Consider the following 27412-nt stretch of genomic DNA (forward strand, 5'->3'; position numbering starts at 1 on the left):
TCCCCCATCTGTCATGGCTGCCAGCCAGCCAGCCATCGGTAGTGTTTGCGTGAGTGCGCAGCGATCTGTCTGTTCCTCGGTCCGTCTCTCATCGCGGTCCGTCTCCGTCTCACCGTGCTGCTGGAATGCCAGAGGAGATGCTGGGCCGAGCGCCGAGTGAAGGGCAAAAAACACCGAAACGCTCCCATCCAAACCACCTCACCAAAATACAAAAAAAACCCCACAGATCGTTGACGCATCTCTGAGCCAAAACAAATAAAGACTTGTTTTAAAGAAACAACGGTAAGCACTTTATCTCTAATGAGAAAGAAATGATGATCAGCTTGGCTTTAAGTTCATTGACTGCCATATTTTACTCGTAGTCGGCTTGAGCCAGCCGGAACCCCCCCCCCCGCCCCCCTCCCCCAAGAACCCCGGGGGCAGACTTGGTCCATCATTGGATGGCCTCTTTGACTGGAAAATCAATTCTTTCCTTTACTCCAGCCCCCTCCCCCCCAGTCCATTGCATGTGTTCGTCTTTGCCCTTCAAGCCACGTGAGTCCTGAATCACTTTTTCCCCATAGGTGCTTCCTCTGTGTGAACAAAAAGAAGCTGGAGGAAGACGAAGGCGAGAAAATGAAATCTGGGAGGAAAGAAAAGCTGAATGTCAGTTTACCCTTCATGCCTTATTATTAGCTCAAAAAACCAACAGATTTTGTAGTTTCATAGAAACCAAATAATTCTATATTTTTTAAATCATTTTTTCACACCTAAAAATAGGTTGGAAAATATTCTGATGAAGAATTATTATTAAAGTTATTTTTACATGCGTCAGTACTGTAAACAGTTAGATCTTGTTATAATTACTTTGTGTGGCTTAAAAGTAGACTCACTTTCACAAGAGTGCATTTAGAGTGCATTATGTTTTTGTTCTCTCAGTAAAAGAGAACAAAATATAAAAATATAAAAAAATATATAAAAAGTATAAAAATCGTCCCGGTGCAGGAGCCCTTTTCCATTACAATCAATGAAGGCAGTTCAGCTTTTTGAACGAGTATCCCATTTATGAGTGACATATTTTTAACCTAATCTGAATAAAGAGCCAAGAGCAGAAAGTTGGAGGACAGAGTAATAAAGGGTGACCTTGGATATGGAATCATCAAGTGACATGAAAAAGGGAAAACAAGTCTTTCTATTCCTCGCAGGATCAAAATGAAAAAATGTGATCTTATCTGAGGTCATTTTTGGATATATTTCTCCAATCATTTACTTAGCGGTTAGTCCGCTGCATTATAATGTAATACAGTGCTTTAGCCTTCCATATCCAACTATGTGACAGTTTGAATCGACATAAAGTTATCTTTTCCTCGCCTTTAGTATTTTACTCTTTGTTTTGTTTTATATTTAGAACTTAAAATGATCTTTGGGTGTGTTATTTGTGTGCTTTCACTGTAGAATCATAAAACTGATAAGAATCTTAATTTTGGTATTTGGCAGAGACAAAATTGTCCCAAATTAACATTAAATAAAAAGTGATGGCATCCATGTTTCCCGCCGTGTTCTGTGCCTTTTTTTTATTATTATTATTTTAAATCTCTCTAATGTGGTAGATGGGTTATAATTTGTTTAATTAAAATTTAAAAATGCTGAAGTAAAAATATTCCCAATTTTAAAACAAGTCTTTAAAAAGATACGAAAACAAGGTCAGTGGAAGAGGGACGAAATGCAGAGGAGATCGCCTCGGATGCATTAAACCATCCAGCTCACCTTCTGAGTCATTCCTCTAACGGGGTACTGGACTGTCCCCCAAGCTGGCAGCTGCTAAAATATATATAAGTACTGCAGGTGGTGAGGAGGCGATGGCACTCTGGAAAGCTAAAGTTTGTTCCGGCCCAAGCGAAATATTCCTTCCTTCCTTTCTGTGTGAGATGACATTTGGGAATTAAATTTAAAGGCTGATGGAACAGAATTTTCAATCAAGCTCTTTGTTTTTACCTCCAAGTGTGAATTATTTTAATCCCTCATAGGCTGAGATTTAGGTTTCCAACTTTTAGTATCAGTAACAGCAATGAGGGGGAAACGTACTTGATTCAGAATAGAAACCACCCCGCGCAGATTGAATCAGAAAAATACATCTGTCAACGCTTCAAAGAGGATCTGCTTCCCAAGTGCACAGAGCTCTGTCTTTATGTCACTATTTTAGATCTTAAGACAACTTGGAGATCAAAATGAAAGAAAAAAAGGAGAAATATGTTTGATATGTGTTCAGACAGTGTGTATTGTTGTGTTTTTAGTTCAAACACCATCAGGTCAGATTTGGATAGTGTTGCCTTTATGACTGATGGACAGTCAGGTTTCTATCCAAGCTGTCCACACAAACACATCGGGATCAAAACAAAAAATAACAATATACACACAATTCTATAGCAAAAAAGGTTCTTCACATATATCTGGACTTTCGATTTAGTAGTTGGTGATGCCTTCGATTTGGATAACTAACATGTAAATAATGTCAAATTATAACGCCGATTCTGAAGGATTTCCCTTCATGCTTTTAGATTTTTTTCCCCCGAGAAACATAACTCAGAAGAAAAAGATTATGAGGAAGATGAGAGAGCGCGAGCGTTCTAGTTAAAATCTGCTCAACCTTTCTTGTTCGGTTAAACTCCACCAACTCCATGTACTGTAGGTGGCTTAGTTAAAGTGAACACCAACCAGGAGAAGGAGAATTTTTTGCAGCTTAAACTATATAGACCTATTCATGTTCCTGTTGGAAATGTCCGTACATGTTTGCAAATAAATGCCACCCTCAGCATCTATACCAGGCTGTACCAAGATGCAAGGTCAGTTGGTAATGCCATAAGGCTGCTGGAGGACATACTGACCACATTTCCTCGCTCTGCTACTTTCTCCTACTACTCTCCAATTATCCATCATCTGCAATTACTGCCTTTACCTGTAACTATGTTATCCTTTTGTTTTTTCTGCAGTAGTAAACAGTTAAAGGACTTACTGCTGTGAATAACTAAGTTTACTCTGTTTTTCATCCCACTAGCTTAGAATTTATGTTTCCTGGGTTTCTGTTCTAGATGCAGCCACTGAAGAAACTACAGCTGACATTAACCCTAACATTTTTCTTTAACATACAAAGTAAAGCAGTGTTTCTGTGTTTCTTGTGTCTGCTTGGTGTTCTGACCCCCCTCATTCTGTTAAGCCAAGGGGCCACCATGTTCTGCTGGAGCTTCCTCTGGTTTAAAGGGCCACACATGAATTCTGGATGAGGTTATTGCTACAAAAACAGACCTGATGCAGTAAGCTAGATCTTCCAAATGGAACAATAAGCTGAATGTTACTCTATGTTTAGAACTGGCATCAGATTGTAAGATGCGAAATGGACTTTGAGTCTGTCTGTATAATTAGATTGAACTGAAAAAATTGATTCTGTGTAAAAAAACGCATCAGATTTTCTGGTCTTTGTGTAAAATGCAGATCAGATCAGAAGCAAAATAAAAAGAAATAACTTTAATGTACTCAGAAGTACATTTGCTCTAAAATACAGGAGGAACGAAGACGTTTAATGATAAACAAGCTCAATTCATTTTATAGCTTTCCAAATTGTCGACTGTGATTTCTTTTTGTTTCCTTACTGCTGAGTAGTTAAATCTGTTTAAAACACATTTTCACTTGTGCTGCAATGTTCTAAATCGATTCTGACAATACAAGTAGCGACTTTAATGTTTTTCTAGAGATGGATGTCTTGAAGAGGTTTTTTACCCAAGCCTCAGAATCCTCAGGATGCTCATGGCTGTATGTTCAAGCTTTGCATACTCCAGTCATCGTCTGTCATAACTTCCTGCCCTCCTCCTTTCAGTTAATTGGACATGTATTCAGCAGATTTGCACAAAAAAAAGTCTGTTCCTCTGACCATCACACTTTCTTTGTCTCACATGGCTGCATTGCATGTCTCACATCCTTCTGTGAGCTGCGTTCACACAGAGGAACAAATGGCACCATGCACTCAGCAGCACACACTCACACCTACATAAAAACTAAAAATAATCCAGAGCAGCAAATAGGTGGAACAGTTCTTGTCCCTGATTATCATAACACAAAGAACCTGATTCAAAGCAGCTGGACGGATGAAACTGCCAAAAAAAGAAAAAAAAAAGATGATCTGCCCCAGTTTAAAGTGGCTGTGGTTTAAAGGGGTTCACGCTGTGAAAACTGCCCAAGAGGCTGTTTGACTGCAGTTCTTTAATTAGCATGACTGTGTCTTAGAGCTGTGCAGTTTTGATGGAGCTGCAAAGTGCAGATGTAATGTTTCAAATAAAGAAATGCAAAAGGACAAAGTAGTTCAAAATAAATTAAAACATGAAGCATTTTCCATGAGCCTGGATCTTAAATCAGTCAATGAAGACGTTACAAAACTTAATGTATGGCTACCTGCACTCCTTTAAAGTAACAATTTTATTTTTTTTTACAGGAGCTGCACTTGTCAGAGATTTTTAAGTCAATTTAAAAATTGACCAAAAAATAAATTTTTTGGTCAATTCACGAAACCTGCCAATTTTGTGAATTGTGAACCTGCCAATTTCAAACATGGCAGGTTCTCTTTCGGAACAAACTTTTCACAACGGCATTACTTCACAAGTGGGACAAAGACTTTTTAAGTGCAGAAAAGTGTGACTTGCACAAGCCTTGCTTAGCTTGATATCAGGCTATTCTGATGACCATAGGGAGGAACGTGCTATGGTGCCTGAGCACATTACATCAACAATGCTGGTCAAAACTGAAGTGGAAATATCAAAATCTACCTCAATTCTCACCCCCTTCCTTTTAACGTAGTGTTTTAAAAAAAAAAAAAATTTTTTTGGGACGTGGAAACAAATACAACTGTTAGGAACTCAAGCCTGGAAACAACTGAAAAGAAAAAGTTGTTAAAATGATGATACATATCCTCAAACGATCAACTCTAAAGTCAAATTAAAACTTTTCACTCACAACCTTCAGAAGGAAATCAGAGCATCAGAAACTGATTTTGCCTTTGCTCCCCATTCGATCAGAATACAAAACCGAGCACAAAAGAGCAGCGTTAATAAGCAAGTTAATAATCACAACAATAAGACAGCATAAAAAAAAGGTCTAAAGCTTCAAAATAAATGCTTAAAGGGACAGAAGTTCCCTTTAAACCTAAAAATAGCTGAGCAAAAATGAGATAAAAATAAAAAGCAGATCATATAGGTCTTTAAAAAGAAAACCTCCAACATGTGAGGGTGTGTATTACACAACATCATTGTCCCCAAAGGACAGATTAGACTTTAAAGAAAAGTCAGTCTGCAGCTTAGAAAGTACAAGAATTGCAATATGAAGTTTTATTATACACAAGCAGGAAACTAAGCTAAAAGAACCCTACTTTTTAATATTCTCTGTGAGTCTCTCTTATTTTTCTGCACAGCAAGCGGGATCTGGACTGCTGCAGTTATGGAATAGAAACGCTGACAATCAAAAGCTGCCAAAGGCCAACAAAAACTTCTGAACGTACAGAAGTACAGATGTTATCCTGTAGTGTGAAGTGCTTTTAAGTTCTGTGGGTTGTGTTGGTTGCCGCTTTCACCACGAACTGCAACTTATTCTATCCTAATTTTATATGATCAACCAACAAAAAAGTTGTGCATAACTGTAAAGTGCAAGAAGAAGGAAAAGGATGATTTTTTTTTTTTGCAAATGAAACTCTTAAAAAAAAACATGGTGGGAATATTTTTTCAGCCCATTTTACTTTAACATCCCCAAATAAAATCCAAGTGCCTTAAGATGTCACATAATTACTTAATTCCTCCTGGATATAATTTGAGCTCCGTATAAATGTATCTCACGTTTTGAACAATTTAATTTGTTATCTGGTGATGGAAAGAAAATGACACAAGGATATCAACCAATACTTGGCTGTTTACCACAGAAAGGTTGTTAGAAGGAGGACACCGTCAGATGAGACCAGAGTGTTTTGGCCTATATGGCACTGTACATCATCCTGAACACACCACTTCTAATGGGAAACAAGGAGGCAGCAACAAATTGCAGGGACACTTCTTTTCAGCAAGGAGAGGGAAGTTAGATCGATGGAGCTAAAAAAAAAAGGCAATCCTTAAAAAATAAACCTGTAGGTTGTTTTTTTTTAAAGAGTAAAAAGAGTAAACCAGAGCAGGGATTTTCCTTCCAGCTGGACAGAAACTATAAATCCAGAGTTAAATTACATTCATGTGGCTTTTTTCACATTCATGTGGCTTTTTTAAAATAAATGTTGAAAAGAGAAAAGAACACTCATCTTTTAAGAATGTTTTGTGTTTTATGCTAGAAGGAAATTTAGCATCTACTAAATGAAAATATGAATAAAAGTGATGGTTGAATTATATAAACAAACTCAGTTCTTGCCGGTATGCCAAAGACCCCCCCCTCCACCATCTCTGTTGCTCCTTATTAATATCTGGTTCATAAATCCCAGAATTCAACTCTGAGGAGAGTAGAGGATAGATAAATTGACAAAATATGCAAAATACTAGAAGGTGCTCCATATGCCATTATTAGATTCACTGCTCCTTACTCCCACAGGACATGTAATGAATAGGTGGGATCAGTGACATTTCTTATTTAAGCTGCTGTGAGTCTGGTGTTCCCAGTCGTTCCCCCATTAAACAAAAGAACACATCTCACCTCAACGTTTCAACTGTTTAAGAGATCAGCGGGGGATGAATTAGGAACGGAAACTCAAAAATCAAAGGCCTCCGGGTCCCCGGAGGACACTGTTGCCGCTCCACAGATGGTGGCGTCTAACACACTGCACAGTCATTATAGCCGCACAGCAGGTGGTTTAACCGGCTCATATTTCCAACCGGGTCAACACCGCTGGACCTTTTCTCCTCTTAAAACCTCAAAACCACCGAGCTAAATCATACTCGCCAATCAGCTGTGGAGTGTCCTTTTTCTAAAGGACACTCCACACTCTGAAGGGCCAAAGGAGTTAACTTAAAACACATTAGGTAAATCAATACTCTGGCTCACACTGAGTCAAAGCAGATAAAGGCGAGTCGTGTCCTTCGAGTCTTTTTCCTGAAGAGTGAGCACTCACTTCTCAAGTAGTTACGTATCCAATTTTGCTCATTACAGCCAGTCAATGCCTAATCAAAGTTTCATCTCTTAAAACAAACCATGTCAGGTCGTGATAAGTTTCCTTTCAAGAGCTGCAAGAGTTCAAAGGTGCTGAATGAATCATTGCAGGATATAGAGATAAAATATCAAATTCACAGATTTTTTTGTCATTTTATACAAGTGTCAGTCAAGATGATGAATATGGGAAAAAGAAAAAGGACAGTTTAGATTCAGATCATTTTTTATAAGGCAGTCAGAATCTTGCCAGCAGTGGGGAGCTCTCTGACTTACCCAGTCATCTTTCAGAAGATGAATAGATAGGGTCCCCGAGCATCAATTTTCAATTTTTGCCACATGTTCTCAGAAGAGAACATGGATCTACATATTGATATTAAGGCCATACAGTGCTTCAATCTAAACCTCTCCATTGTAGCTCTACCTGCATGTTTAGAGTAATTATTCTGTAAAAAGCATACATCAAGAAGATATACTGCTTCTTCAACTTCAAAACTTCAACTTTGCATGTCTATAAAAACAGAAACAGAAATTTGCTATGTGGAAGGTTACTTGTTTTAGGTTAATTCTTAACTGTGCCAGGTAAATGTTAATGTACATTTTTAAATTTAAATTTGCTAACCATTTTAAAAGTGTGCTTAAAATGCTGACGCAACACAACATTTGTTTGACACCAAGAGTGAAATCTAAACCCATTTCATTATCTTGAAGTTCAGATGAAGTGTCAGGTCACCAGGATAAAGTGTGTGATTTACTGAAAAGATGAAAACGGAAACTGGTGGAAAAGAGATTTTGTGGAAGTGGACTGATTCATTGAAAGACAATATCGATAAGACAAAAGGGGACAAGATAGGAGAACCATTGATCAGAGGTGAAAAATGGAAGAAGAAACAGTGAGTGATGGAAAAAGGAAGGAAGAAAAAAAAAAGAAATGGGGGGCAATGGGTCCATAATAACTGGTCTGACAGAGGAAGCTGGTGTGCTGACTGTTGCTGGGCAAAAAATTGTGTTTGGGGGTTGGGAGAGGATTGTAGAGGTCACAGGTACCTCTTAATGGTACAGCACTTAACTACTGCTTTTATACACTATGAATCAGGCGATCTAAAAGCAAGGCCGCCGATTTCATTCATTTACTGAGGCCAGAGCGCGGCTCCTACAGTACCGCAGAGAGTTCATGGAAGGAATTCCAGAGCATATCAACAAATGGACATCTGCGCACGAACACACACACGCACACACACGCTTCACACTGATGGGTTTTGATTCCAACAGCCATCAGCATCTAAAAATAAATGATATTTTCCCGTCTAAGTGCAACGAAACAAATACCAGATAATTTCCTTAATTGTCCATCGCACACATACGTCTTTTTATGGTTATGTATGTAGGCTGAATAAAGGGGAAGCGAAGCAATTGCTGTGAAGACAATGCGTGCCAAATCTATGGCAGCTAATTTCCACTGAGCCTCTCATTTAATTTACGGTTGTGATCTGTTTGTAATTAGCGTCTGATTCACTGCAGAGGAAACTCATTATGCAATTAATGAATGAGACGTGCCAAGTCGTATTTAGCGTTTTAGTGGGAGCCTAAAAGGCAAAGTTCAGGGAGTCAATTTTTCTGATCAGAAATATTTAAACACATTGACATGCTGATAAATAAACAGACAAATCAAAAGTAGGTGGTTGAAAGAGGAAAGCATAATCTATTGAATTTTCCAGAAAAAATAAAAAGATTTTTAAACAGGTAAATCCAATTAGATGTTTATTATAGTCTTAAATAAGGTTTAATAATAAATACTTCCCAGAACATTGAATCCAAAAGCTAAAACATCTCTGAAACTTCAGAGAGTTTATCTTGACCAGAAATGTAACATATGATAACAGAACGATCTTCTAATGTCACACAGGACATCAAGCACATCAAGTAATTTTTAAATGTAAATATGTTCTGTGAAATAAAAGAAATGCGGTAAAGCCAGATAAGCGTCCGAGCAGTGGCTCACAATAAAAGTTAAGTGACCGTCTGACCTACACACCTGTTAAATGAGCCACATCTGAAAGTAAAATGTGTTACTATTATTAGGTCTGGTGGGTCTGCAGAACACTCTGCTAATTGTTCTTGTCCTTGTGGGTGAGACAAAATGAAGAGGTGCGGCGAGAAGGCGGCTGGCTGGATCTCTGTGGATCTGGTCCTCCGCAGTGGAAAAGTAGGTCAAACCGTCTCTCACACACCCTCTGTCTTTCATTCATACGCTGCCTCTGCGACAAACCGCTCATTTCTAACCCTGTAAGCATTATCTCTGATGTGTACTTACGAGGTCTGCAGAGATAAACACAGTCGCAAAAAAAAAAAAAAAGCAGACACACAAACACTCCGGCCTGGCCACCTGCCATTCAACATGCCACCTAGCCAGGGTACAGCATGTTGCCAATGTGATGAGCCACGGAGATAAGAGTCCCAGTCTCGATGTGTAAAAATCACTTGTAAGTTGTGAAATATAACAACAAAAATCATAAGTTCTATCAATATGCTGGACGTCAAAATAGAAATGGCCATAAAAGATTTTGTTCTGTTAAAAATCTAAGGTTTCAATAGGAAAACCCGCCAAACAACAAATCAAGAGCATTCAAAACATTTCTGTTTGAAATGCTAAGAGGACACAAGATAAAAAGGGATGCACTTGGAGTCAACGTGCAGCTTTAACTGTCTGGGGAGTGAGGCTAAATTTAGGTTTAGACAAGCTCCATCTTTCCCTACGTTCTCGCACAGATTCTCTTTTGAATGTTTTGGTTTTGATATCGCGCGTCTCCGTCTATTTTTCCTCCAACTGTGGTCCAAACGCAAGATGCGCCGGTGTTATCCGCAGCCAGCGGGGCTATTAATGGATCACATCCAGACAAGCATGGATCCAATGGTTGCCATGGGAACTGCATCCGCAGCGCCCCAGAAAGGAGGGAGGCGGCGAGTGGGAGGACGGTGGTGGTGGCGAGGAGGAGAAGTGGAATGTGAAGTGAAAAACAAGGAGGGGGGAGGGGGAGCGGCGGCAGTGAAACAAGTGATGGATGGAGGAGGAGGAAAGTGAGAAGGAGGGATGGAGGAAAAGGGGGAGGAGGAGAGAGATGCCCATTTCTTCCAGAGTGAAATATTTGATTCAGCAGAAAGGGTGACCTTGGAAGAGGACGACAAAGGCAGATTGTCTCCTCCTCTCTGTCTGCCTTCCTCATCAGTTCTCTCTGCCGCCTCCCTCTCATTATGCTTTTATCAAGCAGTTCTAAACAATGGCCACGTCGCCTGTAGTTAGATCTAAATTGCTCGGCTAACACATTTCGCACAGCATCAGATATTTGCTTCCAAATGAATCATTTTCCTGCTGCAAACACTCATACAGATTTAGTCTAGTATATCTGCTATCAACAGATTTGTTTTTAAATAAATATTTTTAGCTTTCACCCCTTCAACATGGTGAGTTGTTTGTTTAGTCAGTAATGCAACATTGCATTGATAATTACAACAAATTATCAATGCAATGAAAATGAAATTACATGCTATATTGTGCTTGTTAGTATAACACAGGATCTCAACAGCTGAGTGAGAAAACATTAAGCCATTACACCAAATGATGGAATAAAAAAAAAATCATTTGGATTCAGTTCAGTGAAACTGCAAACAGATTGCCAAATCATAATCATAACATCAACAAAAAAATAATCAGATCAGAGGACTGAAGTGGGAGATGTAAGACTGTGAAAGACTCGAGCTTGGTGACAATCTGCCAGAGCAAACAGATTATGAGATCATCTTTAGGGACCATTTTTTCCCCAATCCTGTTCTATGGTCTTACTCAAACTGATCAACTTTCTTCTCCTCCTTTTCTTTCAAGCCCTCTGACAAAAAAACCAACACAAGTTAGTACTTGCATAGTGAGAATAAAGCATTTACTGGTTTTAATGATATCAAGCAATAATTTTAGCTTGAAAATAGTTTTCAAAAGGAACTAACATCTCAGTCAGTGACTACATTATTTAAAAACATCAAACTCATCATCGCCGATGGATTGGTATTAGAGCGACGGGTGTGAAAAGCAGCTGCCTTTTTATATATTAGAACTCCAAACAGAATACCTTTTACAATACTTTTGTCATCTCTACATGCCAAAAGAAAGCAACATAAGACTCCTTTGTGTTCAGTACCTTGACAGCTAATGCCTTTAAGTTATTACCCAGACATTTGCGGTCTTCATTAGACTCTACTTAGTCGGGTTAATTTGTTACCATTTTGTCACATTTCTTGGACTATTCTCACTGTGCTTGATTATATTGGAAAGACAGCCAGAACAATAATACAAGGCTTTGTTGAAGCCTTCAAGAGTCTTAAACAACTCAGTGGTACTAAAGGGTCCATTTATGCCCCCTTTATGACCATAAACAAGTCCAACCGCTTCAATTCTGTTAAGAGTCAATGCTCTCCTGCTTTCAATGAGTTTAAGTTAGAATGGTTGTAAATCAACGTAGCCACTAGAGGACAGTTCTCAGTTAGTTTCTAAACTTTTGGTAAAGTTTCAAAAATGAGCAAACATTACATAAATGGACAAAGTCTTTATAAGATACATCCTCAGAAAGAGGCACAGCGGTAGACAGAAGCGATCCGTAAGGATGTGGAGGAAGAAGATCCCCCATGTCTGTCTTTATCTTCCGTTTTATTATTTTTGCTCATTTCACAAGAGCTACAGTGCACCACAGTGCCCCCACCATTACTGGAGGTAGTGTTGCATTTGCAGAGCTTGGCTGTGCATCCTTAATGACGGACTGAAAAGAGCACAAAATGAATGCAGAGGAGAAGTCCATGTATTGAGCTTGAATGAGGCTTAGTTTTGTTAGGCCAGTCGACTGTAACTTGAGGGAGTGATGAAATTCTAAAACAAATAGCTCTGGTAATAATAATAACAGCAATCCAAACACTGTTGACATCAACATTCATGGAGACAAACTGATCACTGCTTAGTTTGTGCAAAATAAATACTGGTAAGATTTGATAATGTTATATCTTTACAAAGTTGCGCAAGTAAGCATCAACACTGTTACCTTTAAATTGAAATAATGTTTTTGAAAGTAGGCAATAAAGTTAGGGGTTCAAGTTCGTTAGCCTAAATGATCAGTGAGATGTTTTTCTATAAGAAATAAGCAAAGTTACATAAAACTGTCACTTTAAAGTAAAAAAGAAAAGTATGTGGATTGTATTCTAAATTGTGAATCCCGAGAACTCTGGAGAAGATGAAGTTATACATCAATGACAGAAAATTGCGAAAGTTGGACACAACATATTAATGTTTAAAAAGAAAACTCAACAGGCATTACGCAAATGATAAGAGTGACATCCACCACGGACTGAAAAGAAAACTTTTAGTCAAATGCCATAAGAGCTTATCTACAGACAATATAATGATGACATCCTTCAATGTCAGACTAAGGTGATTATAGAACCGAGAACCCAAATGGATTTTAAACTACGGGTTGAAATTACAGACGCCATCCTCGTCTGTTTTGGGGTTTTTTTTGTGTGCTAATTTTCTGAGATCATTTAACTCGTTTCTTCACCTCCTCCCTCCCTCTTCGCTCACTCTAACACTCTCAGTCTTTCCCCCTCACTTCTCCACACTTCTTCCCACTGACACGTCCCAAATCCCTCCTGCAGTGTCGAAAGCTGACAGTTGGGGTAGTTAAATGTTGATGTCTTCGGGGAGAGGTGTTAGAGCACAATATGACCACATGACTCTGACAGATCAATGAAGGTTTGCGCACAGGTCTGCACATTGGCGCTGAGTCATAATATCAGGTGGGAGGAGGGTTAAGAAGAGGAAGAACATAACTAAAGTGGAGGAGGTTAGATGTGAGTGAAAGAAAGAATGAATGGATGCAATAAATCTGTTATGCTGACAAACTTGTACTGCTTAAGGCAGTAGATATAAAACAGAAATAAAGAAAATGTAATTTACCTGTTTCCTTTTTTGAATCTTAATATTTTTCATTCAAAAATAATAATAATAATAATAAAAAAAAAGCAACTACAAATTTGTTGCCAACTAAAGTCAGATTTTCATCTTGATCAACGCTGATTGACAACCTGGCAATAAGAAACTCAAAAATCTAATTTTTTCAGGCGCTGAGTGGCTCCGCTGGTTGAGCAGGCGTAACCTAACCACGAGCAGAGGCTTTAGTCGTCAAAGTGGTTGTCCCGGGTCTGATTCAGGGTCTCGGGCCATTTGCTGCATGTCTTCCAAATCTCTCTTCACCCTCTTTCCTGTCAAATTACTGTTCTAGAAGCGTCTGGTAACACCCCTTTTGCCCCTTATCTTCTTCCAATCAATGAATGTATTATATGCAAGTGAGACCAGGTTTGAAAGCTGTTAAAATGTAAGTCTCCAAATTAGTAATTTTCAGAATCAGTGAGGGGTTTAAAATGAAGTCTGAGAGATGTAAGATGCAATTTAATTTTTTTTTTTCTAAAACATGCATGTCTGTGGTACATTCATGTTGTAAGACTTCTGTTTGATACAGAACATGCTGCATTTAGAAATACTGTCACCCTTTTTGGAAACTTCATAGTTAAGGTAAGGTACTGCAAACTGCCATCATAAGATATTTTAAAAGGTCATTTCTGTAATCCTGTGGTGTTACTTTAAGCTTATAAGAAGAAACCCTGTTTCTCGTGTTAATAATAAACGGGAACTCACTGCAGGAATCCTAAAAATAGGCTGCTAGCGTCCCATATTATAAGCTTAATTGAGAAACTGGAATCAGTCAAAATCATATGACAGTCTGGAACGGATCTGACAAACTGCAGTATTCAGCAGCTCCCTTTTGAAGGTTTCTTTTTGGGATTCTCCAGCAGAGAAGGTGCTGGAGGGACTACATGTACATTCTGACAGAACACTGAGATCTGCATTAAAGAGACTGAGAGAGTTGCTCAGCAGAGGAATGTCAGAGTTCCCATTTTTATAAATGGACCGAAGGAATGATGTCCAGACTGCTTAGCAGATGAAACAAGTTCTCACAATGGAGGAAAAAAAAAAAAAAGGTATTGAAATATAAACAGTTTTCCATAGGCTTATGTCCATTTTTCAACACTTACCCTGACCTGTAAAGTTTTTCAGTCAAATTTTTACACTTTTCCAGAGATAAATCAGATGTTGATGGCAAATTTCTGCTCTAAGTCATTATCAGACTTATAGAGTCAAATTCAAAGATGGCCTCAGAACAACAGGTACGTGGTAAAAAACATAATGCACATGTGCAGATGTAGGGCCAAGTGATCCTCTGCTTTCCTTAGAAACCCTTTGGTTTCTGGAACAGGAAAACTGCAGAAATCCTGACAATTAAGAAATATAGAACCTAGGTCTGCAAACAACTTAGTCTTTAGGTGTTGATTGACACGCAGGGACAATGGAGAAGTGCGAGACTGTGACGATTAACTGCGATCGACACAGCTGGAACAACGTGATACATACACGTTCAATGTCACCTTTCAACATGGTTGATTTCTCCTGATTTTGGATGAAAAGAATATTTTTGCATAAATAGGTTGACTCCAGTGGGTAGAAAACTTGCAGCTTTCCACCTGTGAGAATTGGGGTTGAGGATGAATAATTCAATAACAAGCTATTTTTACATGTTGGCTCAGCGGAGGGGCGAGTGGGGTGAACACGAGCAGAAGAGCATGATGCAGAAGTGACTCAGAAGTAAAACTAAAGAGCTGATGGAAAAACTGAATGAGATAAAACTTATCAGTCATTCACAAAACTGTGGCATTTATGGATATTGTCTATTGCACATTTATGAGACATTTCTGACTTTTTGTCTGTGGGTCACTTGTTCGCAACATAAGTAAATGGGAAAACCATCCGAAGCACAGTTGTGGGTTTCACCGAGTCAAACCAGCGATTGATTTAAATGTCCAGAAAATAAACTCTACCCTTAATGAAAATGTGACAGGTTTGTTCTCTCGGTCATTATGTTCTCAAGAAATACTTAAATGTAATTATGTGTGTATTATATAAAGACATGCATTATCCTCACTACTTGGAATAGATATTGTGAATTAGAAGGACAGTGATGCATGGTATGGTATACCTTTTACTGTCACTACAGGCAAAAGTCTTTGGGGTCGTGTCCTTGTCAGCTCTTTGTAAACCATCTGTAAGATTGGGCAAGGTGCATCTCTACGCAAATAGGTGGGGGTCCACTGTATTGCAAACCACATCTTATTTTAATTCCACTTCACATTTATGTCCTACTTTGTGCAACATGACAAAACTACTTTCAATTGTCTTTGTTCTTTCAGCATGTAATCACAGAATTTAAAACGTTGGGTTTATTCATCTGTTTACTGGAAACTGACTGAGATAAATGAAAATTTTTTAGAAAATGAACCGAGGAAAAGATGTGCATCTGTCTTGTATAAATATAGAGTTCAGCAGCAGCAGCTTTAAATATTTCATTGCTTCCTTGCCAGAAATGAAGAAAGTGGGAGTTGGGAGGAAACGAGACAACGTGAACAAGGGGTGGAGAATGATGGGGCTGAAGGGGCTCCGTTAGAAGCCCAAGTGATAACAATGGGGGGATGTAGTTAAAAATAGAATTGCGGAATGAAAGCATGAAATGGGGATGAAGAGAGGAGGAGGGAAGCTAAAGGAATGGGAATCTTATTCCAATCCTTTTTTATGCAAAATAAGAATGAACTATTTCTGAATTTCTGCAGACAGCATCGAAGCTGATAAGAGGGTTATCCTCTTACAAAATGCTGCAGAAATCTCTGCGTCACTTCAGTTGGAGGCAACCAGCCGGATGTGGAGATAACTTCATATTTGATGCCATTGCTAAATCAAAACCACACGTAAAGATCAAATTTATGACGAAACGCAAAATACATATCAAATTCATTTGGAAACTGCAGAAAAATAAATAAATAAATAAATAAATAAAATAAAACCGGAACCACAGTAGAAATCAAGTATCTAGAGGACAGTCTACATCCAGTGGCAGTGTTGGCCTTGCTGTCACTATCAGCTGAATAAAGCGCTGCTTTGTTGCTGCGGTAAGCTGCCCTTCCATCTGCCTGCTCGCTGTTGTGCATCTTGCTTTCTGTGAAGCGTGTTGCAAGAGAGACAAAGGTTAACGCTACATATATGAGGAGCTGCAGAGGAAGAACAACACACACACAGAAAAAAAAAAAAAACAACCTCCGGCATCAGATATACAAGTAATCATATGCAGACTGACCTACAGGAATCCCTCCACAGGCAGAAAAACACAGATAAACAAGACACATATATATCCACACCACTTTCCACATGCTGGTGTTGCCTTTGTTCTGCCAGAGCTTCACAGTGATGGATGAGTCTGAATGTGAAACACATGGCGGGTCATTACAAGAGGCTCGTTGGAGGCCTCCCTCATTCCTGGCGCCGACAGAGATATGAGCTCCATAATAGCATGAGATACCATCACAGAACGGCAGTGACAGAGCATAATAACGCCTTCCTCACACACAGCTACAGGGAACAAACGGATGTGGCAACATCCTGCAACACACGATCATGTTTCAGACAAACTGCTGTGAAAACAGATCACAATGAGGCATGTAAATGAAAGTGGGCACTTGTCAGTTACACGTATCCCGATTCAGTCAACTGGAGCATCCAGGAACGATCAGAGAGAGATTTCACAATGAAACACTTGCACACACACGTTTGAGAATTTGGGGATTGTAGGTAACTTACCCCTAATCCAATTAAGCATACTTTCTATTAGTGCTAATGTCGAAATAAAATCATGCTAGGACAACAGGACAATACACAAAACGAAGCAGACGAGGAATGCCAGCTATGGGTACTTCAAATTACTTTAAATCTGATTAATCAAATAAAGCTCCGGGTTTAAGTAGGGATAAAGGTCCAAAAGCACCAGAGAACCTCTGTTCAGTAAATAAATGACCGATTACCTAATAATTTCTGACTTCAAAAAAGCTTTTCTTGTCGTAAACTAGACAGACATGGCCTTAAGCACAAACACATGGGGGTATGGTTAAACTGTAGCACCAAATGAGATCAAATCAGCCACTGGCTGCGACACGAGACAAAACTTAAACACTAAGAATCATGCCTTCACAAAAGAGGCACGATTGTTAAATTGCTGAAAGGAAACTTTAAGAAGTATTGTTTGCATTGTGCCACGCCGCACATCATGCTGATCGCATCACCTCCACAATGGTAGTGACAACATCCTGTCACGGGGATGGTTTAAATCAAAGCCCGTTTACTGTATCTGGCCCCTCTCTCACTGACAGAGTCATTACTATGACATGTCAATTAAAACGCTCTCATTTACTGACAAAGTATGACTGTTTAACAAGCTGGACAGACACTTTTTCCCCCTTCAGCAACAGACAAAATCCATCTTGTGCTGTTGGTGTCCTGAATACAACAGAGCTCACATTAAGTGAACACTACAGTCTAACTGAGGACAGCCGTGACTGTGTCCTCTTCCTGCCCCGTATTCCTGCCGCCTGAGGTCACCTCAGTCAACATCACACACGAGCTCCTCGCTTTCATTTAGGGAACAAACAGAGGATGTTTTCAGCTTGTGTGCCAAGACTTCTGCTACAGCGATGCTGCAAATAAAGTTAAATGGTAAACGTTTAAGTGGGGACAATGAGCTAAATGTTGTGGAGTGTTTTTTTTTTCTTTTTTAAGTTTTATATTTTTAGACAGCAAATACAATATAAATCCTGCTTCTTGACAGAACGTGTTGTCCACTACTTGTTATCACCCCCCACCCCAATTGCTAACCTCTTGAAATGACTGAGCAGGGTGCCGACCAGCTCCCCGATGCGGCTCTCAGTGGCAGGCACCATGCGCTGCAGGCACACCACGAGATCCCGGCTGTCCTTGGTGTGAAACACAACCAGCTGATCCTTCCCAGGGGACACGCTCAGTCCTGTCACCTGCAAAATGTAAACACAGAAGATAAACCAGAGTGAACAGAGGGAAAATCATATACAGTCATAAAACACAAAAATCTAGACCGCAGTCGTATCGACGAGAGGCACACAAGCAACAGGAAATAAATTATGTGATACAAACAGGTTAAAAGGGTTGCACAACAGATGCTACATCTGTGCGCACATGACTAGATTCAGTAAAAAAAAAAAAAAGCAAAAACTGCTGAAGTGAAAAACTGCTTTTCCCCACGTAAAATCAAACGACTATTGAGTCAGTGAGGTTGGAACAAACTAAAGGACTGCACGACTGAGCAGGTGTTGAATCTGTCGTCTTGCAGGCATTTGGTGGGAAGTAAAAATTCTGGCTGGATTTTGTCTGTACGGAGTAAGTTCCTGTGAACTTCAGCTTCCTTCAATCAGCAAAAAAAATCATCCATCTTAGCCTAACTGGTTGTCCTAAAATGCTCTTGGGTGTTAGTATTTGCATTATTGGTCGTCTGTCCTGTTCATCTCCATGTAACTCTGTTATTGACATAAAATACCAAATAATTGTAAAGTGGAATGAAAGTCATCATTTGTTTTCATTTTATACCAATGTGTGCTGTATATTTTTATTTACCTCCTTCACTCAAGCACTTCTAAATACAATCCAGTGCAACCAACTGAGCTCAGACAAAATCCGATCAAACACAGCAGGCAGGTCAGGGGAAAAATTGGAGAAGTTTGCTTAAGTTTGATTACTTTGGAGGAGTTGCGGAGATCTAAAGCTCAGGAAGAGGATCTAAAATATATTGCGCCAAAATTAAAATATATTTACAGGATTTTCAATAACTAAAGCCACTGAAACATGAGCACACTTAGCAGGCCGAACATACTTTTTCTTCTTTTTTCCCCAAAAAGGGCTTTGTTTTTCCAAACAAGAAACCATTTTATGAATTATACATTGACTAATATAATAAAACATCTTGTCCATTTGAGAAGCTACACACTGTATGTTTTATTCATCATATTTAAATTGCTCAAGAGAAACCTGACCAAGAGGGTGACAAATATAATTTATAAAAACATACTAGCATGAAACAAATATGCATAGAACACAAACAGTAAGTTATGATACACTAATCAATCTGCCCTTCCCTTGATTAGTCCCAACTGATGATCTATACATCAAATAGTGGGGGGGAACAAAACAAAAATTTAAATGTCTCACTTTTCTTGGCCTGTGACACAAGCAAGCATAATATAGATATATAAAAGAAAAACTCCCATCACATTTTCTTTCACTGTCACCGTTTTTACATTTAATCAGTGAATTAAAACAAATAAGGAATTGTTAGATATCATCTCTCTCTCTCAGATAGTGCAGCTAAATACCATGTATTGTTCTTCTGTTGGTACTACCAGACTACCTTATCAACGAATTACTCGTACTGAACGTTAAACAATTTACATTATATCCTATTTCTGCACCACCATGAGTCTGAAATAATGCCAGGAATGCATTATTGTATTATTATCACTTAAAAAAAAAAGAGGCACTCTGTGGTGCCTGATAATGAATGGGAAAGCTTTCCCTCAAAAACAGAGTCAGCATGAGGAGTTATAGAATTATTGATCAGAATCCCAGGGGACCCATCTTATTTCACTAATTAGAAACCTCAAACCACATGCCAGTGGAGAGAAGCCAAGTTAAAGGAGGAATCCCTGCTTTGTTGTACAAACTACAGGAAGAAGCCAATATCTTCACAGGAAAACACTTCTCAGAGGAAAAAGGAGCTCAACTTACGTCTCATTAACTTTCTTTCCTCTGCTCTGGGTGCTTTTATCTCTCTGTTTTGTTGTTCAGCCCATGTCTTCTCTACCTGCTCTGTCTTTTTTTCTCACTTCATCTGTCTTTGTAAGATGATTTACAGGTGATGAGTGTTGAGGAAATAAGCCACAGGGTATCAAGTAAGGTACATTACCACCCATCAACAGAGTTTGGTCCTGCAGGAAACGTTCTCCATCAGAGGAAGGAAGACGGCCAGAGGCAGGTTCATCCCACCAGCATCGCAAGAATCAAAATGATGCATGTGGCTTCAAGAAACAGGGCTCTCTGTCTAACAGCCAGCAATCAGGTAGGTACAAAAAGGTCGTCACATCTACATTTATAGTAAAAGTCTAATTGCAAGGAACAACAATTTATGCTCCAAGGAGTTGAATGATGAACTTTCAGTATTCATTTCCTTCTCATATTTTATATAAATTCACAGAAGCCCAATTGTTTAATCTATAGGAGATTTTCCTCTGCACAGCTGTTGGTCATAAATCTTACCTAGCAGTGTTTCAAACTGCTGTCAGACTCAATCAAGAGAATGAAGAATCTTCTCTGCGCTGGACATTTGTTCTGCTTCGTTTTTCCCCGATGACTGTAAACCCTTGACACACTGATAAAAGTCTTGCATATATCAGACTTATCAATATGTCTGCAACAAATCTGCTGGACTCTGATGCTTCCGTCACACACCACCAATAAATTTTTTTTGTTTTTTTATTCTCCCAAAGAGCTGAAGGAATTTTTCTGCTCATTTTTACAAAATAGAAACAAGAATGCATCCAGCTGATCAGGGGGTTACACTTGATCTGTCAAAGCTGTTATCTGTTTACGCAGATTTTGTTTGATTCTTGATATTTCTCGTACATCTATTGTTATTGGTGCTTTAAAAGAGGCTTTCAGGGAAACTAGGAGAGAAAAGAGCCCACAGCATGACAGATATTCCACACTACTCAGTCCGGATGAGGTGCTTTATCCTTTGTTTAGAAAGAAACCCATCCAGAGTGTTTGAGGAAAGCTCAAACACTCTTAGTTTCATCTGAGTTTCATCTGATTAAAACTGAGTGAAAAACACCGAAGGGTTTCTTGCAAACTCCACGTTTTCGTTTGTGATGGTGGGACAGAAAAACTACCACACAACCAGTTGGCACATAGATGATGTCCAATATTCATGGAGACTTAGGGACCCTAATCAGAAACTGCTGCTGTTCTCCAAAATTAAGCTTTAATAATTTGATTTGACCTCTGAATCTGAACATGAACATGACTTCTTTTTTTCTACCTACCCACAAAATAGACCAAAAGTAAAGTTTGGATTTTCTTTCTCAGCTTGATATGCATTACGGCAAGAATGTATGAATTTATTTTACTGTTTTTACAGATTTTTACAACAAATGCCTGTATGAATCTGGGGGGAAAAAAGCTATTTAATGTAATTGTATTTAAGAACACCCACTGATTTTCAAGCAAAAATAAATAAATAAAAAATCCACCACCAGGTAGAACCTCTCCTTCATTTAAAAAGTGGTCTCTGGTCTTAAGTGCTCTGCTTCATGGATGTCACAAGGACATAATTTGAATAGCAAGTTCTCCCAGATTAACCTTTTTGGTTATGCAACCAAAACAGAAGCCAGCAGCCCAGAACAGAAAGATCAGTGATTCAATTATTTTAATATAATGAGGGAGGCTTAGTAGCCATTCTTGCTGCAAAACTGACAGCACCAGAGAGACCAGCATGGTTGTGGAGAACATAAAGTTCTGCAAACGACCTCTGCAGTGGATGGATTATAATGTAAGCCCTGCTGCATCCAGCAACATCTTTTAGTAACTTATTTTTAAAACACCAGATTTTCTTAAGTGTATAAAAATAGATTTCAACATGATTATGTTGCATATTTGTCCTTTTTGGAGCTAAATAAATAAAAATAATAATAAAAAAAAACAGAAAATGAAAACAAGGGCAAACATTGGCATACGGGAGTCCGATTAGTACACATACATGAGCAACATCAGCTGATCCTTTCTGTGCTCGGTAACCATGACAACACTGTCTCCCGGGAAGTTGGCATGACAACAACGGGAGGACAGCAGGGAGATGGGGGAGCGGGGGGGAATAGCTGGGATTAGATGGGGAGCTGGGAGGGGAAAAGGGGAGATGGGAAACAGAAAAAAAACAAAAAAACAAGGAAACCAATAAGATGTCAAAAAGCAGCAACAAAAACTGCTGATTAAAAGGGGATATTTCTCTCAACTAATAGTTTAATCTCAGCCCACAGGTATTTACTGCTGCATAAATCATTAGCTGGACAGTTGTCGGTTCCTCACAAGCTTATTAACCATCTATTAGACCAGCCGGTGTCTTTACTTTGCCCCTCAGGAGCAGCGGTAAATAGTCGCTGTAGGGCAGCCAAGGGGATGCTGTGCTGTTGGCCTATCAGTGCTAATCAACAACCAGCTAACTGCTTTCCCCTTTATTTGACCTTTTCTGATCAATAGCTCCATGTCACGCTGCGCCGGCTCCCGGTTTACATCTCTATATATTCTGACTCGCACACATACGCACCTTTCCACTCACTCCTACATCAGCACTTTTTCACCTTGACCAATTCCCTTCCCCTTGCAGCTCGACTTTTATTGTGTGGAAAGGTTTGTTTACACAAAGGCAGTGATGTCACAATGCAATTCAGTTAAATTCAAGAGGCTTTTTATATCGTTACTTTACAACAAATGGCATCCCAAGGCAATTTAGACGAACTGGTTCATAATCAGGAACATAGAAATAAATAATAAATCAAATACAATGCAATAAAACATTCTTCTAATTCAATTACTGTTGTAATAAGCAGCAGGTCTATCATGTCATGTGGCAAAAAGTTATCTATATGTTATCAATTTCTTAGACTGCTGAGAAAGACTTTTCAAAAAGTATTTAAAATGTGAGTTTTATATTCCTCTGCCTCATAACTTGGAGTATTTTTGGTTTATTTTCAGATTTTCAGTGATACAACTTAATCCACTCAAAGTGTCTCATTTTGTTTCTAATGAATTTGACTGATGAAGCACCATGACACAAAAAAGTATATTTTAGTCGAATTGTTTGTTAATTTGATCTGTCGGTTCAAAGTGGTTTGGGTTTTTGTACAGACTTCGCAAACAAAACTACAGACGATTGTGAAAAACAATATTTAAATGTTTTGAGCTTTGTGCATATTGTCATTCTCTTGTCAGTGAGAGTTATGTTGATGGCTGCCTCTGTGCCTTCTGCATGTAGACTGAGTTCACAGTTTGTGCTTGTGACAGTTTGTCCCTGAATGAACAATAACCAAAAACCCCTTTAACTCCTGCTACGCGTCTTTTCTGACACCATCTGTCTCAACTCGATCCCCACATCTTTCCTCCAGATGCTCTGATAAAGGATTCGAGTTTTCCACTTTTCCAGCTCTGCAATTCCTTCTTGTCATTTCGTTAGACTGAACACTGCTGTGTCTCGTCACAGCTGTCGGTGCCCACCGGCCTCATATCTCACTTATTCCTGCTTCTGCCTCACAGATTACTGTCTTGCACATTTCCTCTCTACCAATGACCTCCAGGTCAGTTTTACAGGAAAAAAAAAACAGTGCAAGAAGCATGTATATATCATTGTAGCTATAAAAAAAAAAAAAAAAGAAAAGAAAAGAAAAGAAAATCTCTCCTTTCCACCATAGTACCAACTGAAAAAATAAGCTGGAGTTAGGCCTGTCACAATAACAAATTTTGCTGGACGATTAATTGTCTAAAACATTATTGCGATAAACGATAATATTGTTTCAAGACCTTTTGACACTGATTTAATGGAAATAATTAAATCAGTGTCACTGATTTAATTTGTGACACTGATTTAATAGATGAAAATCTATAAGAAAATAGATCTAGAAGGAAATAGACCTTATAGATTTCCAGCTATAAGGAAATCGCATAATGCATGCGATTTCCTTATAGCTGCACCTTATTTTCAAAAGAACACATAACACTGAAACTGATAAACTAAATAAACAAAACAACCAAAAACGAAAATAAAATGGATTCTCAGTCTCCATTAACAAAAAACATACTTGAATAGAAACTAAACAACATAAAGCCAAAGTGGAAATAAATACTGCATTCAACCAAAAAAGTGCAGATTATGAAGCCTGTATGTTGCCCTTCAGTAATCACTAGATTTAAATAGAGAAGACGGGCACACACATATTTTCCCCTTATGACAATCTTAGATCGTTGGCAGATCTAACCGATCATCCTGCAGTGTGTGGTGTGTTGCAGTAGATCGTCATGGCCGCTCCAATTTAAATCAAGAGTTTTCCCCGTCTGGGAGCTTAACGCAGCCAGTTGAATGTGACAGGTAGCCAATCAGAAAGCGCGGATCCTCCTCCATGCTTTCTGAGGGGAAATTACGGAGTCCATCAGGCTAAGTACACATAGGTGGGTATTTTCTCAAACTGCCTTTTTTTAATCAATGTCTTACACAAAACTTGTCAATTTCTTTCAAATTTAAAAAAGTACCATTAAGTATGCCATTCATATCAGACCTGCAATTAATCATAAATAATTGCTCAAGTCTTGTTATCACCCCAAAGAGAAACAAAAACAAAATAACCATAAGAAAAAAGAAATTGAAGCCACTGTGTTTGCAGATTTTGCTTTGGATTATGCTCTTATTTAGTAATGTTACCTGACTGATGTGAATGTCTTCCTCCTCTGAAGCGTGAACCTGTTTTTGTTCTGTGGTTTTTGTTTTTAACTCTGCTACAAAATGTCTTCTAGCAAACGGCACCAACTTGCAGTTGAAATTTGTAAGTGAAATTACCAAAACTGCAAAGGTGTAAAAGGCTAAGAGGCATAGTGACCAGTACCCATGGCAACAAAAATAGATTAAAAAAATAGAAGTTACTAGTAAATTTAAGCATAAAGAGCCACTTCTTTTGTTGTACGTTGTAAACAAATTCAATAAAAGGAAACTGCTCATCACTGGTTGTTCCGAGAAACAACTCTGAACTTACAGCCAGAGCTACAATGAAAGGATTTAGATCAAAGCATATTTATGTGTTACAATGGCCTAGTCAGAGTTCAGATCTAAAGTTAATCATCTATGGCTAATTGAGTTTCTAAAAGATATTCACAGACACTCCTTATTCATTGTGACTGAGTTTCTGATGAGCTCTTTGTTTACTACCCCTAGTGTGTGCTTAAAAATAGGATGTAAAAAGGGGGGGGGTCATACATTGTAGAGGGGGATGCTCTTCATGGGTTTGTACTGCTTCAGGGGGTCCATCTTATACAGGTGTCGGTCAGAGATGAGCAGAGCCCGGTCCTCCGCCTTGTGAAAACGGTTGATCTGGGAAACACAAAGCTCCTCGTTAGTCATCCCCCAGAGATGCATCATGAGCTGGCAAACAGGCTAGCCTCCACACCCTGGAGGGAGATGATGCTCTCCAGTAGAAGGTTTTATAGCTGTGCACACATGCAGATAAATGTGGCGAGCTGAGGACCGGTGATTTTATAGCCTGCTACCTTTCTCACGTTGGAGGAGAACAAAACTCTCATGAACTTGTCTTTCCGCTGCAGCTCGCTGGAAACAAGAGTGAAGGACGAAGCGGTGTCAGGGTTGTCACGTTTCTGCCCAACACAAAGCAAGAGAAAAGAAAATGGTTTGAAGCAAATCTCAGAGAGACCCAAGTTACAAGCGTTCTTACACATTTCTAATATTATTTCAGACCCCCCCCCAAATTTCCAGATTTTTCCATTAATTAATTTATATTTGAGGCTAAGCAATTAACAGTAACAAGAAATATTCATGTGTATTATAAAAAAAATTAAGTAAAGATTATGCGCTCTGCTATTAAATTGTTTTGCAGCTTCTGCAGCAAGAAGCCATCATACACATTACTTTTAGTAGAAACCTGCAAACTAGGTGTATAAAAAGCTGATTAAGACAAACTAGATTTTACATGTAATAGTATATTTAGCTGCATATCCACTGCCATGTATGGTGAAAATCATCATTAATGCCATTGTAATATGTAGAACACAATTTAATTGTCCTTCAATCAGTCCATTAAAAAGGTAAAAAGATAAAAAGGACAAAAACATACTAACACACAAACACAAGCATAACTAAGAGCGGTGTCGCATTGATTTAAAATGTTACATACTGGCAACATTAAATATTATTAGTCTGTTTCTTTATCTGTATAACTAATTTAATCCAATTGGTTCTCCTTCACCTACTCACCACATAGTTTCCCTCCCAGGCTCTCTGCAAGCCCAAGTCGGCCCTCTGGCCCTTCAGGGCCTCCAGGCTGGCTACCTTGGCCCTGACCTGCAGAGTCTCCTCTGGAGAAAGGCCTTTGATCAGCGTCCATGCCCACCACCTGACGGAAACATCCAAAGGCATTCATAAAGACCAAAAACCCATCGCAGAAATGAAAAGTTTCTCCATCAAGGCCTCCGCTCAAAGCTTTCATTCTGTCGACGGGTTAGCAGACACCAGCTGCACTGTGCTATTTTTCAATGCCTTTTCGCTCAGAAATCCCGACAGCCAACATGATTCTGAAAGAAGGCTAGCTATCTATGGCTGCCTTAAGGGTGGAAAAAAAACTGACAAAAAGATGAAAGACAGATGAGTCCCTCATGGAAGAGAAATAAAATCGATACCCAGCGTGAGCCTGAAGCCACGGGAAACAGGTGTAAACAGCTCGAAAAAGGACACATCTGGTTCTTAGTAACCCTCTGGACCATGTGTTGTTTCCAGTGAGATTTCCTTTAAGAAAATTAAGCATCATGCCCAAAATATTCATGACCTCTCTTTTTTCTATGAGTAATTGGAGATTTGAGTTTCACTTTAAAACGACAGTTGCTTCAGGTAGACATAAACTGCACCATCTGAACTTTTTTATTTTAACCTAGCTGTTAACATTCCAAAAGTGGGATCCAAAACTAAGATGTTAGCCCAAATTACATCCACTATTGCTCAGCAACTCACTGCTACTACAGGAGTGTTGTTGCTTTCAGCATCAGTGACTCTTGAGACACAGATCAAAACCTGCCGTTTCAAAATGAGTCCAGGATGTGAGTAAGAGCGATAAATCAGATCAATGTAGCATTTATCTGGGATCGTTTAATAACAGCTATTAAAAAAACCAAGCGTCACTCCAAACTTTGCAGAAATTTGCAACTAGAATAAATGAAATAAATATATTCATTCATAGCTATCCAATGTTTTTAGGTAAGAAATGGAGCCATTTGCCACATGACGTCAATTCATAACTGTTTTGTCAATGTTGTCAAATTGATGAATAATTACCAATGTATAAGCTGACTGACCCAGACCCAACCTTAACGGGTAAAAAAACAAAAAGCTATGCAACACACTAACCTCATAGCAGGTGAGCAAGACAAATGTGCTGTACGCTGAAAATGATAGAATTTAGC

At 38.9% G+C, this 27412-nt stretch overlaps 1 protein-coding gene across 5 annotated transcripts in view; it reads right to left on the minus strand.

Annotated features, from left to right (window-relative positions):
* myo1d (myosin 1D) overlaps nt 1-27412 on the minus strand; it is a 98625-nt gene that overhangs the window by 9764 nt on the left and 61449 nt on the right. For all 5 annotated transcript variants that reach the window (XM_081600898.1, XM_008437408.3, XM_081600897.1 and 2 more), the window contains 4 exons: nt 26214-26352; nt 25493-25597; nt 25203-25316; nt 17981-18135 (listed from right to left, as the gene is read on the minus strand). In XM_081600898.1, coding sequence (XP_081457024.1) covers nt 17981-18135; nt 25203-25316; nt 25493-25597; nt 26214-26352 — 513 coding nt within the window. The remainder of the gene's footprint in view (nt 1-17980; nt 18136-25202; nt 25317-25492; nt 25598-26213; nt 26353-27412) is intronic.

This window comes from Poecilia reticulata, chromosome 19 (genome assembly GCF_904066995.2).
Source record: "Poecilia reticulata chromosome 19, P_reticulata-male-v2, whole genome shotgun sequence".
Taxonomy (NCBI): Eukaryota; Metazoa; Chordata; class Actinopteri; order Cyprinodontiformes; family Poeciliidae; genus Poecilia; species Poecilia reticulata.